At 41.0% G+C, this 20,142-nt stretch overlaps 1 protein-coding gene across 2 annotated transcripts; it reads left to right on the top strand.

The window, feature by feature from the left end:
- Positions 1–93: 93 nt before the first annotated feature.
- Positions 94–19,332, top strand: morc2 (MORC family CW-type zinc finger 2). 2 transcript variants are annotated; one of them, XM_015972582.3, is made up of 28 exons: positions 94–213; positions 785–917; positions 3,684–3,737; positions 3,862–3,896; positions 3,989–4,057; positions 4,148–4,238; positions 4,322–4,430; positions 5,307–5,466; positions 5,596–5,707; positions 5,826–5,951; positions 6,034–6,113; positions 6,199–6,281; positions 12,893–12,978; positions 13,486–13,626; positions 13,706–13,860; positions 14,121–14,249; positions 14,334–14,439; positions 14,553–14,685; positions 14,758–14,841; positions 15,140–15,367; positions 16,123–16,380; positions 16,886–17,002; positions 17,283–17,340; positions 17,421–17,559; positions 17,649–17,816; positions 17,925–18,018; positions 18,182–18,370; positions 18,505–19,332. In XM_015972582.3, the coding sequence occupies exons 2-28, from the start codon at positions 850–852 to the stop codon at positions 18,571–18,573; spliced, it is 3,141 nt and encodes a 1,046-aa protein (XP_015828068.3). In that variant the 5' UTR covers positions 94–213; positions 785–849; the 3' UTR covers positions 18,574–19,332. The 2 variants fall into 2 exon arrangements, with proteins under 2 accessions (XP_015828068.3, XP_015828069.3); XM_015972583.3 differs by lacking the exon at positions 16,886–17,002.
- The last annotated feature ends 810 nt before the right edge of the window (positions 19,333–20,142 follow it).

Raw genomic sequence — 20,142 nt, 5'->3', positions numbered from 1 at the left:
AGACTTTGGGGTAGCTATACGTAACGTGGCCTACGTAGAAAAACGTCTCATCCAATGATTGCTTAGAAACGTGTCGTTGTGCCTTCCTATTGGCTCATTCTGGGAAAACGAGGGGCGGGACTCGTGCGAAGCAGTGCGCTCAGGAAGACGTCCGTCGTAGTGACTGGATTCTTCGCGGCCTATAGGATTGTTTCATAACAACTAATGAAAAAGGTGATATTAATCATTATCTTTTAAATTAATATAATGCATTAAAGCCGCTGCCATATGACAACGTTCTGAAAACCTGGTCAATATTTTATGGTTTGGCTAACGTTAGGTTAATGTTAAGGTCGTTTCCCCATAACATTCTGCAACAAACGCTAACGTCTGTTAGCTAAGAACAGATTAGCTTAACGTTAAGCATCCTTTAAAGTTGCTGCCAAGCGTTTGTATCGTGTGGTTATTTGTAAGCATGATGTAATATCAGTATATATTAATGCAACCAAACTAGACTGACTGCTGGAGGAAGACGCACAGACAAACGATTAGCGTACAGCTATGTGCACTGAAAGGCGCTCCTTCATGGGTCATTGTTGTTCCACAGGCCTCCCACGTGGTGTATTGAAGGTATTATTTACCTGCAACATATTTTAATAAGCCGTGAATGGCTCTTAGGTAGTGTTGTAATAAGTCCATATTGACAAATACCGGGTTATGTACATATTGCTAGCAAATGCAACTAGGAGCTGTGCTACACGCAACACAAGACTGATAATATTTTATTTTTACTCACATGTTCCAGGATGAAAGCTCTTAATTAGAGAGCGCTGTTGGACAGGAAACAGGAGACCTGAATTGAGAGGAGCAATGGCTTACTCCAGCTACAGCAGCCTGAGCCGGGCTCAGCTTACCTTTGAGTACCTGCACACAAATTCGTAAGTACTACCTGTGTCATCAAGTTATTAGGTGTTTTTCAAACTCATCAATGTTTACGGATTCGCTGTTTGCCTCGCATTCACTTACGGGTTACATAAAATATAACGAGCGTTAAAAGGTGTTCACTCTTTTAAATCTAAATCACTTATAGGTAACCATATTATTAGCTTTGCATACTAGGAACTGTAACTGGTGTGTGCAGCAGGCTAGAAGTACCAACTCGAATTATTTTTTAGTTTACCATTCGGGCTTGTACACAAATTTTGTGGTGCACTTTTTGCTATTTGAAACCACAGCTCGGGCAAGCTTGCACACATGCAAACAAACACAGCTATTTTTTATGTATCCTCTGCTAACCAGGTGCAGGAATTTAATCTGTTGATGGGTGCATCATGGTGCAGAAATCAACCATTCTGGATTAAACCAATTTGAAATTATTAATAATAGTTAACAGTGCAATGCCAAGGAACGTAAAAGTAAGTGCATCGTCTGGATTGTTTATAAGGACCACATAACAAAACGACAAATTTTTGCATATGTAAAATAAGCACAGGGATTGCATCATGACTGAAGAAATATTGCACAAGTGAACATTTTAAGCACAACAGAGATGACTGAGTTAGATTGGCATTGTCAAAATGTGGCCAGATAAAATTTATCTCTAGGAGCTAGTTTTGCTTGTATTTGGAACCAAAAAGCAACTTAGCTGTAACAAAAATAATTACATTTGAATAAAAACCAGTGATTAAGGCTCCTTTTTTTGATGAAAAGGCAATGTGTCTTTTAAATGACTTAACATCTTCAGGTACAGAACTCAGTATATATCATCATTTATTTATAGTAAATGTTTGACGGTATTTATACTTTATCCGATTTTGCTGTTGTCAAAAGAAGGTGAAGTCCACAAGCACACTTGTATGATTTGAAAACAAAGTGATGTTAATCTGAAAGATTCTTTTTGTTAATCAATGAGAAGTTATTGGAAGTAACATAATTTAGGATCGTTAAAATACCGTAAATCCTCTAATACAGGCCCAGGCCTGTATTTGACTCGAGCTCATCAAGCTCCAGGCCTTTATTGGAAGGAGGACCAGAATTAGAGGCAGGCCTCTATTTCTATTTGAGCAAAATGAACTAATGGTTCGCTGGAGTTTTTGACAATTAAAGTTGCGCCCACATTTTCAAAGTTAAACACATTTCTTTTAACAACGATAGTTTCTGCTTCAGCCCTCTCCCCCCTCCCCCTGCGCAGCGGCCGCAAACTCACTGATGCGCCTGCAGCCTCTCAGAGTTCCTGCTGCTCTAAACATTAAAATAATTATTTCATTTTCTGTTCCTCACTTCTGATTACCTTCAATGGTGTCTGTTTGTTGCAACCACCAGGTACAAAACCTAACTTGTTTTTATTTGACAATTTTTCTGTCCTGCCTGTTTATTATCTTCCTGCATCTCCTCTCAATCCTAAAGAAAAACTGCTACCTGGGTTCATATATATTCACCTCATGAGTTACCTTTGAACTGCAGTTCTAAAAGATCTACCGACCGCAAAAACAGCGGAGTGTGCGCCGGCCCAATAAGTTAGGTATGTCACCGAGGACAAAACGGGTGATGCGCCCCGATCCACGGCAGCGAAAAGCTTCAGGCACAAATAAAAGAATAAAAGACAGAAAACATAAAAGGGAATGAGCCGACATGAACGATCGCGTGTTAAATTAGTTTTTGAGGTGGCGACACCTGATTTGATAATGTTACTGTGGCCGTGCTCAGGACGCAGATGTCTGGAGCGCGTCAACAATCAGAGCTTTGCATGCGCAAGCTGGTTAAGGTTAGGATGGGGGTGAGGGGAAGGTTAAATTGCAAGAGGGTAAACGTCACAATTTGGTTAAATGTCCGTTTTACGGCGGGTGTCAGTACCGACGCTCTGGCACAGCGCGTTGCCTCCCGACGCGCAGGAGCTTGTCACCTGCTGACAGCAGGCTGCTGTCTTTTCTGTGGACTGCATCTTGCCGGTCATTATCACGTGACAGCGACTAGTCGATGACAGGCATAAAACGTCACTATAGAGTGGTGAAGTCGACTAGTGACTAGTTCATACAACCCCTACTGCTCCCCAGAGTGTTCTGCAGCATAATCAGCACGTTCTCTTTGAACTTGATATCAAATTTTCGCCTCCTCTTCGTCTCTGCACGGTTAAAGTTGCCGTCACGGTCTATCACTGGCAAATCAAAAGTGAGACGGATGACACAACCGCCCCCCGTACTGCTTGTTACCACATTCCACCCGGCCACAATAAAAAACCGGCCATTATTCACCTCCGCCGACTCCGACACCGGCCAAAATATGATACCCGGCAGTTAATTAAATACAGGCTAATATTAGAGGATTTACGGTACTTTGAATTCTTTAAAAGTGCCAAGTAGTCGCACAGATGAGCCTAAGGATTTCCATTCCTGCTTTTAACAAATTTTTACTCAACTCTTATTTTTTGTATTGTTGTGAACTGAGATAGGAAGAGGAAGTATTATAAGTGTGTTTGAATAGGAAATGTTTTGAATAACTTCAATGCCTTCGCTCCTTTTTGCTTTATCCAAAATAATCCATAAAATGGATTGGTTCTAAATTAGTTTCATTTTTATTATAGGGTGACCCAGTCTGACATTAACTTCATAATTCAGTTTTGCAAATATAAATGATTGAAAATAATAACATAAATTACTCTGATGAATCTGGCTTGTTTACATTTCAATAATTTTGTGTACTTTCAGGACAACCCATGAGTTCTTATTCGGAGCCTTGGCTGAGCTTGTGGACAACTCAAGGTTAACTAGATCGATTCCCAATAAAACATTAATTTACTGAAAGTTCATCCAACCTTCATAACTGGATTTATATTCGGACATTTTTAGTAGAATTCTGTTTTATTGGTTTGTTTTTCTTCTGCAGAGATGCCAGTGCCACACGGATAGACATCTACACAGGTACGCCCATGGGTAATTCACTACTTTTGCATGTTTTGGCGTTCAAACATTGCACTTTGTGAATCTTTTACTTCTCTTTGTATTTAATCCAGAAAAAAGATCCGAGTTGCGTGGTGGTTTCATGCTCTGTTTTCTGGATGACGGTATTGGGATGGACCCGAGTAAGTGTGATTAATGCTGGTGTTTAGGAACGTTTTCTGAAAATATGCTTCATTTATTTTATTGTGATCCTAAAACATCTTTATTTTTAGTGGAGGCAACCCATGTGATTCAGTTTGGAAAGTCAAGCAAAAGATCCCCAGAGTCCACTCATATTGGCCAGTATGGAAACGGACTGAAATCGTGAGTTTTCATGTAGTTCCTTTGTGATTAAAACACTGGTGTTTCAGTTATAACAGGTAGTGTTTCCATTTTTGTTTCTGCAGGGGCTCAATGAGGATTGGAAAGGACTTCATCTTGTTCACAAAGAAAGAAAACACTCTAACTTGTCTTTTCCTGTCGAGAACATTTCATGAAGAAGAAGGACTTGATGAGGTCAGATATCTGCGCCTCGTGATTTTTATCTTGAGAGGTGCTATATAAAATTGTTTTCTTTCTTTCTTTATATCAATATTTGATTTATAACATTAGGTCATAGAGAAAAATGTGAGGGAAAAATGGAGTGTGAGATCGACAGGCAGATTGGTGCTGCGTCTGCGGTGATGCGAACGTTGTACCAATCTGTCAAGTTGAAGAGAATGTTGAGCCAGAAGGCAAAGCTCTCGATTTACCGGTTGATATACGTTCCCACCATCACACATGGTCACGAGCTTTGGTTAGTAAATGAAAGAACAAGATCGCGGATACAAGTGGACGAAATAAATTTTCTCTGCGGGGTGTCTGGGCTCTCCCTTAGAGATGGGGTGAGAAGCTTGGTCATCCGTGAGTAGACCCGCTGCTCCTCCACATCGAGTTGAGGTGGCTCGGGCATCTGATTAGGATGCCTCCTGGACACCTCCACCTCCCAACTGGGAGGAGACCCAAGGGAATACCCAGGACACGCTGGTGGGACTACGTCTCTCTGCTGGCCAGGGAACACCTTGGGATTCTCCCAGAGGAGCTGGCCCAAGTAGCTGGGAAGTGGGAAGTCTGGGCGTCTCGGCTTAGGCTACTGCCCCCTCGACCCGACTCCAGATAAGCGGTTGAAAATGGATGGATGGTCATAGGGCCTAAGAATGTCTTTTTATTCTTGTTTATCTTGAATCTTACATCAGACCTTCAAAGGTAGTCACAACAGTCAAGTAGTCACAGCTTCATACATAATAAAAACTTGATTTTCTGTAGAAAATAGAGTATTTAGGTTCTCTCCACAACATGTGGAAGTCAAATTTTTTGGCGTTGAGTTGCTAATCTTTGATTCTCTGTTTTCAGGTAATAGTGCCTCTCCCCTCTTGGGATCTGAAAACCAAGGAGCCACTGACCTCTGATCCTGAGAAATATGCCATAGAGACCGAGCTCATCTTCAAATACTCACCTTTTAAAAATGAGCATCAGCTGATGGAGCAGTTCAACAAAATAGATAGCAGCAGCGGTAAAAATATGAAATGTTTGATCTAAATATGAAGTTCTGATATGTCCGATAATTTGATGAATGATTATTTTGGTTAGTTACATAATTTACTCTAATTGTTAATTTCTATTTGAAAAATGTCTTTAAAAGGCACTCTGGTGGTCATCTATAACCTGAAGTTGATGGACAATGGAGATCCAGAGTTGGATGTAGAGACTGATCACCAGGACATCCTCATGGCTGGGACGCCTCTGGAAGGAGTGTAAGTTCGGATTATGCATTCAGTTAAATAACAGAATAACTTAAAGCTAATCAAAAGCAAAGTTCGAGCTTATTGCACTGGTCAGAAATGTTCTGATTATTGTCTCTAACTTACACAGGAAGCCAGAAAGGAGGTCGTTCAGGGCCTACACCGCCGTTTTATACATCGATCCACGCATGAGGATTTTTATCCAGGGCCACAAAGTCCGGACTAAGAGACTGTCCTGCTGCCTTTATAAACCAAGGTCATTTTATTAGCTGATTTGGTGTTTGTGATTATTTTTTATTCAACTAACAAACTTATTTCTGTTTTTCATAACTTTTTAGGGTGTATAAATATACATCGACCCGTTTCAAAACGCGTGCTGAACAAGAAGTGAAGAAAGCAGATCATCTTTCAAAAATCGGTGGGTCAAAGACAGATTTATTTTAATAAATACATTTTTATGTAATCTTTAATTGAACTGGACTTGGTTCTGTTCTGTGTTCCAGCCGAGGAGAAGGCCAGAGAGGCAGAGAGTAAGCGCGTAGCTATGGAAGCTAGATTAGGAGACGACTTGTCAAAAGAATCAAGGGTAAGGAGAGACTTCTGTGGTGAAAATAAGATTTGAAATGTGGCAAGTTTAAAATAAATTGTTTTTCATGAGATCTCTTTTTGCAAACAATAATTAATGCAACAGAGTAAAGAAAATTGCATAAATTTTTGTTTTTTCTTCCACAAAAAGAAACCTTCATATCCTATAATTTGTTACATGCAACACAGCATTCTTGCTGCATTTAATCATAATTATTAGACCTAGATCATGCAGCATGTGCTTAATATATTTTCATTATAAACGTTGTGAATGAATTGTAAAGTTCAGTAAACCACATGTTTATTTTTCAGTGCCGCCGTTTAATGACATTCAGAACTCTCTCTCCTTCCCGCCTCTCACAGGGCCTCGCGATAGAACAAAAAACAAATCTCGCGAAAACAAGAAATGAGAAACTCCCTGAAAATATACATTTACAGTGAGTTCACAATCTCACTCTTTCTTAAACAAAATTTTTTTTTCATTTTTAAAACATTTTGCTTAAACATAGTCATACAAACTGTAACATCAAAACAAAGGAATATTTTACAAGTGAATGTGCGTACATAGTGCAAGCTCTTTTGTTTTTATTGGCACCACACACCCTCGTCTAGTGCTCTTACGAGTGCAAGAGAAGATGCACCCTTTTTTGTTAAACAGTCAGCAAGTTGTGACTTTGCATCTGCCCAATGATCCCCTCTAATTTTGTTGGACTGTATGAGTTATTTAATACCACTCATTTCTAATCCAAGTCTCTTTTCTGTGACTTGTTTTGTAGATTTGAGAGCATCAAACAGTGAGTGGTTATCAGTGACACAGATAATGGGTAACATGTTCAGATCAGCTTTACCGGCAGTAATTTCAGAATGAGTGCGGTTAAAAACATGGCATTATCAATACCATCTGACATGGCAAGAGTTTCTCCTGCTAGTGTACTTCTTACAACACGTCTGATTTTCTTAGACTGCCAAAACACAGGAGAGAATCTTCCAGTTTTCCCCATTAAAGCAATGAAAACCCCTCCCTGTGGGCCTCCATCTGGTAGGTTGCACAGTGATGCATCACTGAAGACAACCAAGCACAAATCATCACTGTTATCAATGTGATGAAACTTCAGTGCGACCTTCTCTGACTTGAGTTTCTGAATCACGTTGTTCACCTCATGTATGGACTGAACAGTAGCATGTTTAATGTTGGATGCCAGGCTACAAATATCAAACATAACATCTGGTCTCGTTTGTTTAGCAACCCATAAAACCTGTCCTATTTTAGATCTGAGCTGTTCTATTTCGTCTAGTCTTAGCCCTTAAGCTACTGTGTTGGGCACATGTCCACCTGCTGTCCATCAAAGCCATCTACATTCCAGGCGTCCTGAACGTGGCAGCAGACATCCTGTCAAGAGGGGGCCCCGTGACTCCGACTGGCGTCTGCATCCCGCACTGATATCACAGATCTGGATCAGGTTCGGGGAACCATCTGTGGATCTGTTCGCGGCTCGCGGAAACGCACAGTGTCACCTGTGGTTTTCCCTGAGACCACGGGACCACCACCCGCTCGGAGCGGACGCCTTCTCACACCAGCCTTGGCCTCAGACGATCCTGTATGCGATTCCGCCAGTCCCACTGATTCCCCGACTCCTGGACCGAGTTTGGTCCGAACGGGGTGATTCTGGTAGCTCCCAGGCGCTTGTCCGCGTCATGGTTTCCAGACCTACAAGCGCTGGTGTCCGGCTCCCCGTAGATGCTCCCGTGGAGGGAGGACGCCCTCCTCTACGCGGGAGGAATAATGAAACATCCTCCAGAAATAGGCTAACGGCTGTGGGTCTGGCCGCTGAGCGGTCACGCTTAGAAGCATCTGGGCTGCCTCGTGATGAGGTCATCACGATTCAGAGTGTGCGTGCGCCTTCTACCATTGCATCTTAAGCTGCTAAATGGGCAGCTTTCCAAAAATGGTGCACAGAGCTGAATGTTCAAGCACTCTCCTGCCAGCTGGCCCTATCGTTTCTGCAGATACTGATGGACAGAGGTGTCGCATTCAGCACTAAACATTTGCTGCAGCTATCTCATCCTGTCACCAAGGTTTTGGAGATAGATCTGTTTGAATCATCCCATCACAAAACGTTTTCTAAAAGGTGTCAGAAGGAACAGACCTGTGTCCCACCCACTATTTCCCCAGTGGGAACCGACTGTGGTTCTGCACGGCTTATCTGAAGCCCCATTTGAGCCCTTGGACCAGATCTCACTCAAGGTCACTCAAAACTGCTTTGCTGCTGTCACTGGCATCAGTCAAGAGAGTGAGCGACCTAACTGCCCTCTCAGTGGCTCCTGCATGCCTCAGGATCCGGGAAGATGGCGGGTCTGCTGTTTTATGCCCCAACCTAGCCTTTGTGCCCCAAAACATTAATACTTCCTTCAATTCCAGGTCAATTTCATTGGCTGGAAAGTAGACTTGAGTACAGGGATAACAATACCCTCAAAATGTTCTGATCCTGCCCAAAAAACATCATCAACATGACATGCTAGTACACCTGTTATTTCAGCCTGCTCATTCTGCCAGTAGAACACTGCAGGATCAACTTGTGATATTTTACCACCAGTGTTTAGCAGGATTTCCTAAACTTTGTTGTACCAGTAGAGAGAAGCATCTGCAAGTCCATCGACACATTTCTTTAGCTTCCACAAAACATTTTTTTATGCACGCTTCATGAGGTGGATGGATGTTCCTGGAGAGTTCCATTCCCTGTAAGAAGGCAGATTTAATGTCCATGGAATTAACTTTCCACTTGTTTAGACAGATCACCACTAGCAACAACCTGAGCGACTCTGGGGCACTTGTGGGAAAATCCTTTTGTGACTCATGAATATTAACCTCTTCAAAGCCACGAGACGCGCTTTGGGGACAATGCCATCAGCTGTTTCTTTCAGTGTACAGACCCATCTTGTGGAAATACATTTGTGGCCGTTGTTTGTAACTTCTTCATAAACATTGTTACTTCTCCAGTTTTCCTACTCTTGCTGTTTAGCAGCATCAAAAGAAATGTCTTTGCTGATCAATACATCAGCATCTGTACCTTCAACTTCAGTGTGCAGATTGTTAACCTGAGACATGTCTAAAGCTTGTTTTTGTCCCTCACTGTTATCTGGTGCAATATACTGTACATTGCACCAGATTTTGTATTGCCCCTTTGCCTTTCCTGCTCTGCCTAAAACGCTTGCTGTGCGTTGAGCACCATCATCTGTGTTTGTAAATGTGATCATCTGACCTGCTCTTAGCATTACATCAATATGAGATCCAGTACTTGTTACATCACTCTCTGGTTCATTATGTATGTCTTCTTGGTTGTGTGTCTCATATGTTTCCATATTTTTAGCAAGTTCTTCTTCCCTGTTCCTGCTCAGGTCATCTTCTGCACTATCAATCATCTCTGTGTGAGCCATTTCCTTTTCGATATTTTCAACATGAACAGTAAGCTGTACATGTTTGTCTTCATCTTGAATGTTCACTTTGCGTAGTCTGGACTGGTGTGCCCTAACTAGAATCCCGCCCTGTCTCAAAAACACCACAGCGCCATCCTGACCAATCACCACACCTGGGCCTTTCCATTCAACACTGTCTACTCGTTTGTAGTACACTTTATCTTCTGTCTCATACTTTTCATCTGTTGGTCTGAGTTGTTAATGTAGTGCTCTTCTTATTCTCTTTGAACATTCCATCTCTGTGAAAGCTCTTCTAGAAGCGTGTCTTGTTTTTAGGTGTTGTCCTACTCGAGAAGTCATGGAAATGCTCTCAAGAGCAGGTGGTTTATCTACCAACACAGAGGGTAGATTGGGATTTTGTCCAAGTTGGTATGGGCTATAACCACGTACATTTATCATACATATTTTGACCATAAGAGCCCAGTTAAAAGCAGTTTGCCAAGTACAGTCATTTTCTTTTTTTTTTTTTTTTTTTTACCTTCAGAAGGATCTCAGTTAATGTCATGTTGTGCCTCACCAGTAAACCGTTACTCCAAGGACTGTATCCCGCTGTGGTTTTTGTCTCTATGTTAAACTTTTCCGCCATGTCTCTGATTTCTTCGTTGTTGAATTCTCCACCGTTGTCTGTGTAGATCCGTTTGGGTGCATGAGTGGATGAAAGAGTTGGCAATCTCTGCAGGTTTCTTACTTCTTACAATGTTTCCAGAACTGAAGCGTGTGAAGTGATCGATGATGTGTAGGTACCATACTCCCGGTTCCAGCTCATGCAGATCCATCGCCACAGTCTCATTGTACTCTGAAGCCAAGGGCAGACCAACAGCAGGCTTGGGCTTAGTCTTGGTGTGTTTTTGACATATTTCACAGTCATGAACGATGTCCTGCAGAATGACTGAACAATCTTTATCCTTGTTTCCAGAGCTTTGGATTAGTCTTTGTAACCGGTCAGCAGATGCATGGCCAAACTGTTTGTGTAGCTTCAGTAGGACTTTATGTTTTTCTTTCACTGACATCTCTGCTGTGACCATAAGCACTTCACCTTCATTGTTTCTCAATTTTGCATCATCATCCCAAATGTCCACACAGTAGTGTCAGGAAGTAGTTAGCTCAAGAGGCACTTGCTGCTTGAACATGACAACTTTTTCATTTTCCATGTCCAGGACTGTCCCTGCTCTTTTTAGTGACATCTTGCTCAGAAGCAGAGGAATATCAACTGGAACAACCTCACTTTTAATGTGACATTTTGTTTGGTCTATTTTAGCTGGAATCTTAATTTTTTGTTGGAGAACACTACTTGGCCATCTCCAAATCTGAAAGACTTGCAGCTTGGAGATTCTGTGTTTAGTAGCTTGTGAATCTGGTTTTCATTGAGATCATTTACATAACTTTCCAGCCACTTCTCACCACAAACGGTTCTTGTGCATGCTGTATCAATAATGGCTGATCCCCGTGCTTCAGTTAGAAAAAAATCACAGTCTGCTATAGCCTCTTTAGTGAACAACGTAATGTTGCATTCTGTGTCTTCTGTCTATTTTACATAATTTTTCCAATGAGGACAGTCTTTAGCCCAATGGTACGTACTTTGGCAGATGGCGCATTTGTACCTTGTTGTGGCTGTCCTGTTCCATTCTGTGGTGGACAATTACTCCGTCAGAACTTGTTGGTTGACTTTTGTTCCGTGTAGAAAACTACACTTTGCGTATCACAGCCAATGCTTGTCCCGATGGATTTTCCTCCAAAAATCCACTTCAGTGCTGATTTCATTGATGAAAATGTCAGATCCGTGCACGCCGTAAGTAGCTGTCTGTTCTTCTCCTCGAGACAGGCTGTGTCCAGGAGCTTGAACGCTAGTACAGCATCAGGTAGAGTCATATCATACTTTTTATACGGTTGTATCTTTGTTCAAACGCTATAATGTAGTCTGCCATTGACATTGCAGTCTTTAGATATCGAGTCAAAGTGAGAATATGCTTCATAAGCTCGATCTTTTTCTTCTCAGGAAAAACGGTGTCCAGTTTTGTAAGCAAGGTTTCCATACCGTCATCTTTGTTAAGATCCTCTGCGGATATCTCTAAAGCAGTCTCTCTGGCTCGCTTGTTTCTTCTTTTCCAGATCCGTAACAAGTCTTCACATACTAACTTCATTTTTCCAGCATTCGTACGGCCTGGTTTTGTTGAGTTTAGGTGGCGTTCTATAGTTGGAAACCATCCTCTGCTACCATGTAAAGTTTAATTAATCACACGTTTATTTTTCTGTGCCGCCGTTTATTGACATTCAGAACTCTCTCTCCTTCCGCCTTCCCGCCTCTCACAGGGCCTCGTCATAGAAGAAAAAACTAATCTCGCGATAAAACAAGAAACGAGAAACTCCCTGAAAATGTACATTTACAGTGAGTTAACATGAATGAATGAAAAAAAAAAGTGTATTCTTTATCCCATCTCAATTGTTACAACCAGGTGTCTAGGGGGCCTGGGGTAACATGGAGGACGCGTGACACAAAGGAAAATTAACAAAAGTTTTATTTACTTTTCTCTTTTTTTTTTTTTTGTCTTACTCCAGAAAAGAAACCACCATGGATCAAAAACCCCTTTAACCAAAACAGGTTCAAACACTAAAATGTAACATAACTCTAAAGAGAGCACAAAATCTAAGGTAACAGATTACCCCTAAAGCTTATTTCTTCTTCAATATTAAAGTTCTAAGTGGGAGACAACAGACCAGAGGAAAGGCAGCTCTGCACTATTGTCCCCATTGGTGAGGAGCTCCAGCAGGTCCTTTAAGCAATTTGCGGCTGATGAAAACCCAGCTCAGCTGGTGCAGGGAGGAGCAAGGGTGAGCAAACAGGCCATAGTCTGCAGGCAGGCTCCTCAGATGCAGCATAAAAATGCACAGAAAAATGAAATCACAACACAAAAAGGCTCCAGCCGTAACATCAATGATTAACATGGTAGCACCTTCAACCTCAGTTTTACCATATTTTCATTTTTGTTTTCACCAAAAAGTGTCTTAGGAGCATTTTTAGTTTATTGGTACGAAATGCTCATCTGGTGTCTGTAAATTTTTGCTTTCTCCAAACTTTACAACCTCTAAAAAGTGATATTTGTAAATATTAAACATATATATATGTTTTTGTTCCTTTAGACGATTCTGAGAAAAGTTCAGGATTCAGCCATGATGCTGCGAAGAGATGCCGACATAAGAAAAAGGAATCTCGAAGCCAAACAGAAGTATGTTGAATTAAAAAGATATATTCATACATGTGAGTTTTTAGTACATGTCATTTTCAGAGCTGCTTTGTTGTGGAATGGTTTTAAGGTCATTTTTTTGTTATTTTTTAAAAGGAATACCATCTTTGATGCACCTTGATACTTTTTAACTTTTATTTCTGCGTGGATCATCGAGTCAATATTGGTGGAACGATGTTGCAGAAATCCCTTCAACTTATTGGTAGCATTTGATGTTTGTGCAGCCATGTGTTAGAAAAGGCCCGTGGAAAAAAACGGCCTTCTCTGTGGCTTCAGTCCTAAAGTTTATACTTTTGCTTTTAATTGAACAGTTGTAAGTGTTTTTTGCATGCAACGGTCTGGCTGTGACACTGATTTTATTGGTCAGATTTGCAAATTAAATCTGCCATTTGTCTGTGTGGGTTTAAAAAAAATGTAATTCTCAGAAAAATGCAAAGTAGTTCAATTATGTTCTTAGTAGATTTCATATTCCTGTCTTGCTTTTTCTAGAGCATTGAAAGAACCCAAGGACTTAAGTTTTATTTTTGGAGTAAATATTGAACAGAGGGACCTGGATGGGATGTTTGTGTACAACTGCTCTCGTCTCATCAAGATGTATGAGAAGACGGGGCCTCAGCTGGAGGGAGGCATGTAAGTATGATACAAACAAGAAAAGTAATCTGTTGTCTGAGTAAATGTTTAACATAAATGGTGGGTTTGTACGCTTCAGGGCTTGTGGTGGTGTAGTTGGAGTTGTCGATGTCCCGTACTTGGTTCTAGAGCCGACTCACAACAAGCAAGACTTTGCAGACGCCAAAGAGTACCGACACTTACTGAAAGCCATGGGGGAGCATCTAGCTCAGTACTGGAAGGACACAAATGTTGGTAAGTTTGTTCTTAATTGTCAGATTGTTTGTCGTCTGCGTTATGTCTCTGCAGGGAGAATCTGAAACTTCACGGAGACTAAAAGGTTTGTTCACTGTTTCATAGAAAAAAAATGTAATATTTATCAGTAGTAGCAGCAGGGATTTTTATAGATGGAGTTCCAGAAACGAGAAGGAAAATCATCAGAATTTTCACAGGCAGCTGCAGCAGTGGTGTTTTCTTTAAGAGAACCAATGTTGTGCTTTTATGTGTTTCTGTAGCCCAGAAGGGCATTGTGAAGTTCTGGGATGAATTTGGATATTTATCTGCCAGCTGGTCTGCACCTCCTTCATCAGAACTGAGATACAAGAGGCGTCGTGCAATGGAAATACCACTTACTATTCAGTGTGGTAGGTCACACATCCATGTCATACTGTGTCACAAAGCAACATCCCACTACAAACTAGGTCTCAGCGTTTGTGTTTTACTTTTAGATAAATGTTTGAAGTGGAGAACGCTGCCTTTCCAGATGGATGCCGTGGATAAACGCTACCCCGACAGTTGGGTGTGTCTCATGAACCCTGACAGCACTCAGGACAGGTACAAACACCTTGTATCGGTTGTGTTCCTAGACTTTATATGCAGCTCTTAACTTTATGTGGACTTAGGTAGTTTTACATTGCTAAAATATAGTTTTTATTTTGGGATTGTAGGTGTGATGCTCCTGAACAGAAACAGAACCTGCCCTGTGGTACTTTGAAAAAAGAAAAACAAACAGCTGAAGACAAAAAGAAAGAATTAGCAGAGAAAATCAAACAGCAGCAGGAGAAACTTGAAGCCTTGCAGGTTTGTTTTTCTCTTCTCTGTTTTTCTCTTTTGTGTTTATCACAGCTTTAAAACCGGATTTATCTCTTTCAGAAAACAAGCACAATAAAATCTGCAGCAGATATCAAAAAACTCCCGCTGGTGGTCAGCAGTAAACCGACAGAGACCTCCTCGCTGGTAAAGGCTCTCATGAGTGTGGCGTCTCCAGTTTCTGTCATATCTGAGATTATTTCACTATAAAATTACTGCTATTTTAGCTTTGACTATGCAATGCTTTTGCATAGTTAAACAATTATTCTTTGCACATTTTTTTCTCACTAATGAAACACAGTTCAAGAACAGCTCTGGGGCAAAAGTGTTTAATAAATAAATTTACAGTTCCACTCCCCATCAGTTGTTAGCAGTGACTTTATTTTACATCATAATCTCTCAAAAGACCTCTGTTGTTTTTTTTTTTTTTTTTTTGCTCATTCAGCCAACGAGGTCTTCTGAACGGTCTGCAACTCGCCCACGCTCTCCACCACTCCCAGCTCATCTAAAAAATGCCCCAAGTCTGCCTCCGACACGTGCAGCTTCTCAGCGACCCAGCCGAGCTTCGGCACCACCACCACCACCTAAGGTTGAGCCATCCAGGTCCAGAGTTGCAGCAAAGCCTGCACCCAAAGCTGCTGAAAAAACACCCCTGTCCACCCGCAGCTCCCGGGTAAGTCAAACCGCTCTGTTACCCCCAAATTCCACTACCTCCGCTCCGGTCCTCCCCCGCCTTCCGCAGACGCTCGCTTCCGAACTCAATTTTTCTTGGTACCCGCTCTACAACGGCTCCGCTCCGGTGCGGAGACCTGAGGGGGGCAAACAAGCATGCGCGGGATTTTCGAGATCTTGCGATACAGTCCGAGCAATAAACGTGGAAGTTTGATCCAAACACTCGTTGTGTGGGAGAAGCATCGACATGAACTGTTTAACCTGCCCATCATTTGTGTTGAGAGATCAGCAGTGTTTGGATCAACAAAGTGTGACTACTTTGATAGTAGAAACAGTATTTATGGCTTATTTGTGTGCATTTAAACTTCAGCCGCCATTGATAGTTGTTAAAAGTTGTTAAACCTGTGCATATGAAACAAAAAACGCCTTTTGTTTATCGATTTATTGTGAAAAACGGAAGTTGTGCTTGCTCCTTTTCCTGTTGGGCGGTTGTGATTTCTGTCCATTTACTGCGGAGGTGCTCCGGCGAAAATAGGATCGATTCTATTTTTGCCAGACGCCGGAACAGAGGGCGGCGCCGCACTGCCGGAGCACGGCCGCAGTAGTGGAATTGCTCTGATTGACTACAACGGCACCGATTTTGCTCCTGCGTTCGTGTCGGAGCGGAGCGGAGGTAGTGGAATTTGGGGGTTAGTGGGAGTTTAATGAGTTACAATCAAAAGGATATGAAACAGTCAAAGCTGTCTCCGACCACAGGCCTCCACCAAAGCATCGCCTGTCAAACCTACAGCTGTTGGACAGCGAAAAAGAATAATTGAAGAAGAGGAGAGTGATGAAGAGGAGGAAGAAGAAGAAGAAGAGGAGGAGGAGGAGGAGGAAGAAGAAGACAGTGATGAGGAAGAGGACAGTCAAGAAGAACCACTAACCAAAAAATCCAAGATGGCCACAGCTGCCAGTAACCGTGGTAAAATGGTGGAGAAGGCCTCCCTTCTCAAACGTGCCAAATTAGATGAGGTAAATGCAAAGTTCTGCATTAACATCACTGCTTTGTTTTATATTTATAAAAAATATACATTTAGAATCATTCAGCTCATTAACATCTGTTCAAAATCACATTAAAATAGTAAATTTTGGGGAGATGCCTGGCTACGTGTGGACAGGGCCTCAGTCTGACCTCCGAAGAAGAGGTCGGGGGAAAAAAAAGTCTCCTCAGAACGGAAAATGCACATATGACTCCGATGTGAAACTAAATTCACTTCCCGAACCGGCCCGTACTGGCCCAAATGTGAAAGACCCACATGTAGAGTACTGTTCTGTGCTTAATGCAGATTTAATAAATAATCATCCTTACAGAACAACAGAAAGTCACCGTTGTTTTTTTCTAAACTCAACTCTTGTGTTCCTTGGACAAATCTTAGTCACGAGCGTATTAAACTGCTATGATTAGCTTGCGGCACTGTTGGTTTACCACAGCTCTATTTGAACTGAGAGTCAGATCCCTCTGCTATTGGACTTTCAGGTTAAAACACACACTCAGCCTGAGAAGAAAGCGGTTTCTGCTTCTGCACCGCAACCAGCAACCCCACCGAGCTCTGTTAAATCTATTCCCACTCAGCAGCAAGTGGCTAAAGAAAAGGTAGCTTTACAGGCTCTCTCTCCTACCCAACCAATAAAGTTGGGCTTCATTTAATCTATTTCTAACACCCAAGATAACACCTTTCCCACTTTGCATGGGTGTTCGCCAAAAAAACATTCTCTTTTCCTAACAATAACTCTTTTAGTGAAGCAGTCCTTTTTCTTTTTTCCGGTGAGCGTGCCTGCATTACCCGGTATGGGGTGGGACCTGTTTTAATTGACGCCGTATTCTCAGTACAATCTTTCTACGTCTGTGGTTGATATAATTCTTCTGTGTGCAGACGCCTGAGAAAGCTCCTCAGAAGGAACCAGAGAACGACATCAAAAATGCTCAGAAAGGTGAGGTGTTGGACAGTCTTGTATTTATCATGTCACCTGGGAAGGAGGAGTTTTTCTGAACATCTCTTATTTGTTTACAGATAAGGGTCTGCTGGTTGAAGTACGTGTCAATAAAGAGTGGTTCACTGGCAAAGTCATTGCCGTGGAGACGAATAAACAGGATATTCGCTGGAAAGTTAAGTTCGACTACGTACCCCGATCTACTCCCAAAGATCGATGGTAAGATGTCAGCTGGCTACTTTTTCACCAGATCTTGTTTACATAACTGAAAATAAACATTCTTAACACAATGTTTGTGCCATTTTAAGGGTTTTGAAGGGAAGTGATGAAGTACGGTTGATGCGGCCACCATCTCCCATCTCTCAGACGCCCGACACCCAACAGGAGGTAGAGAAAGGCCCGGCACCTATGGAGCCAGACACTACTCAGCCTGGAACCAGTCGAGAGGTGACCGACAGCCTGGTTGCTATGTTAAGGTGAGACAGTTGCTTAAAGCTTTAGAGCTAGCAAGGACTTTTTATATTTGTGTTATTTCTTTTATTCTGCTATTGCAGCTGTGTTGACTGGTGTGTTCTTGTTTCCAGGACAATGTTGCGTTATTTTTACCCTCCTGCCTTTCGGATTCCAAAGGATGATGTTAACAGCATGACATCAGAGGAGTTGGTAGCATTTCCTTTGGTGAGATCCACAATTTATACTCAACCTAAACTAGAAAAATGAAATGTCTTTTAATCTATTCAGAAAATATTGGATGAAAGATGGGAAAATCTTCAGAAGATTGCATTGACTTTTTGACTGATTTGTTTTATTTGTTGTTTTTATTCCCCTTTGGCATATTTAGAAAGAGTACTTTCAGCAGTATGAATCTGGTCTCCAGTCGTTGTGTAACTCCTACCAGAGCAGAGCTGATGCGAGGGCCAAAGCAGTGGAAGAAAAGAACAACAGCGCTGAGCTCAAACTGAAGGAGGCTGATGAGAAACTACAGAAACTACGGACTAACATTGTAGCACTTCTGCAGAAAGTGCAAGAGGTGAACATCTGAATTCATATAGCAACTTTTATTCATATTAATGATGATCCTCAGAATTTAAATGAACAAGTTTGACCAGTTTGTGGTTAATTAAATGTGAAAATATTGCTAATTAATTTTTCCTCCCATTAAAGGACATTGACATCAACACGGATGACGAACTTGACGCCTACATAGAGGACCTCCTCACCAAAGGTGATTAAAGAAGACAAGAGGAGTTGGAGATGAAGACTTTTCAGTGCTTGCAGTTAACTCCCCTAGAATATTTGAAAATGTTTTTATTTCCTATTCCCTCCACTCAGTAAATCATAAGTATGATAATTTCTACACTGCTATGATTTTATGATCTTGTGCTTTTTCTTTTAGCCTTTTTATATCCCTGCTCATAGTCTTTGTTTATCTGTTTAAAACATGCTATTCTGATTCACATTTGTGTTTTTGTGTAGGTTAACTTTTGTTTCCTTTTATATATTCAGTTACTGTGATAAGCTACAGTTGGTTCTCCTTGTGTTATTAAAAAAAACTCTTAAGGGGAAACATTGCAAGTCACCTAATATTTGGATTTAACTGGTTTTTGCTGTTTCCCACAACAGTAATTTTTATTTTTGTACACTAAAGAAAGTCAGTGTTGCTATTTATCATTGTCCATCTTTGGTTTGCAAACCAAGTAAATCTTTATGTATATGAACCTGCATTTGCGAGTAAAGGTGACTTGCTGGGATTTTTCAAAATCGGTGGTCCTCGGAATGTCATCAACATTTAGAACAGCAGTTATGTCATTCTTTGTAAATCTGTGTGTTAGTACTTGGTGCCCGTGTCTTTTCTTTTTGGAATAAATAAATAATACATGCCATGGCAATGTTTTAACAAACATGCATGCTTAGTTTTGTTCCGATTGGAACAAATTATTCTGTATTTTTCACAAATCTTTACTTAAAACAATAAATCAGTTCAACACCGTTCATGTTTGTAGTATTTTATAAATGTAATGTTGGAAGGTTTATGTTAAGTAAGTCAAGTGTTTAGTTTTCCACATAAATAAAAAGTTTGGATTATAATCGCACATCTTTATAATTTATTAATGTATTTATTGAAATTGTAGGCATTAGAACTACTGTATCCTTCCGTTTTTTAATTTATATTATTCTAGGACTTTTGTACTTCCGCTGACGTCTGTTCCTATTGTATTTACAATTCATTGCGATCTGTGTGGGGCTTTTATTTTGAAGGCGACACTGCTAGCTTGCTGAGCTAACGCCAGGTAAGGTTGTGTGCCCTTTGTTTACATCTCTAAAGCTTGTAGCTATAACATGGAAATGGGTAAATGTTGTTTCAGAAATGTATCAATGTGGTTTTTATAAAGAAATACTGTCTTATGACCGCGAACAGCTTATTTTAAAACGCTTAACTGAGCGTTTGATCAGCTGTGTGAAAGTTAAACTAAACAGAAAAGCCCTGAAAACACTAGGTTAACATTGTTACATAGCCTACACGTTTGAGCTGTCAGACCGTCAATGAAATCCGAAATTAAAATGTAAAAAAGCAAATAAGTTCAGAAAGAACGATAGAGTCGAATGAACTTTGACCCACTTCTCTTGTCTGTCTTTCAATATTAAAGTTCACAAGTAAAAAGCATAAAAAGCTCAGTTAATGACACTTTCCACCTGTTTACTTATCAGGTAATATGGTCACAGAAAAGTTAAAGAAACAAATCAAAATCCAACACGTAAAAGAAGTGATCGTTTTATTGAATAACCATATATCTGCCAGCA

Source organism: Nothobranchius furzeri, chromosome 17 (genome assembly GCF_043380555.1).
Source record: "Nothobranchius furzeri strain GRZ-AD chromosome 17, NfurGRZ-RIMD1, whole genome shotgun sequence".
Lineage (NCBI taxonomy): Eukaryota > Metazoa > Chordata > Actinopteri > Cyprinodontiformes > Nothobranchiidae > Nothobranchius > Nothobranchius furzeri.
The sequence above is the reverse complement of the archived record's forward strand: the minus strand, read 5'-3'. Positions and strand labels throughout refer to the sequence as shown.

Coding starts and splice junctions, on each gene's coding strand:
- morc2 (XM_015972582.3), top strand. CDS start 850: ATGGCTTACTCCAGCTACAGCAGCCTGAGCCGGGCTCAGCTTACCTTT. Junction 13,861..14,120: donor CTGGAAGGACACAAATGTTG/GTAAGTTTGTTC, acceptor GTGTTTCTGTAG/CCCAGAAGGGCATTGTGAAG. Junction 17,560..17,648: donor TCTACTCCCAAAGATCGATG/GTAAGATGTCAG, acceptor TGCCATTTTAAG/GGTTTTGAAGGGAAGTGATG.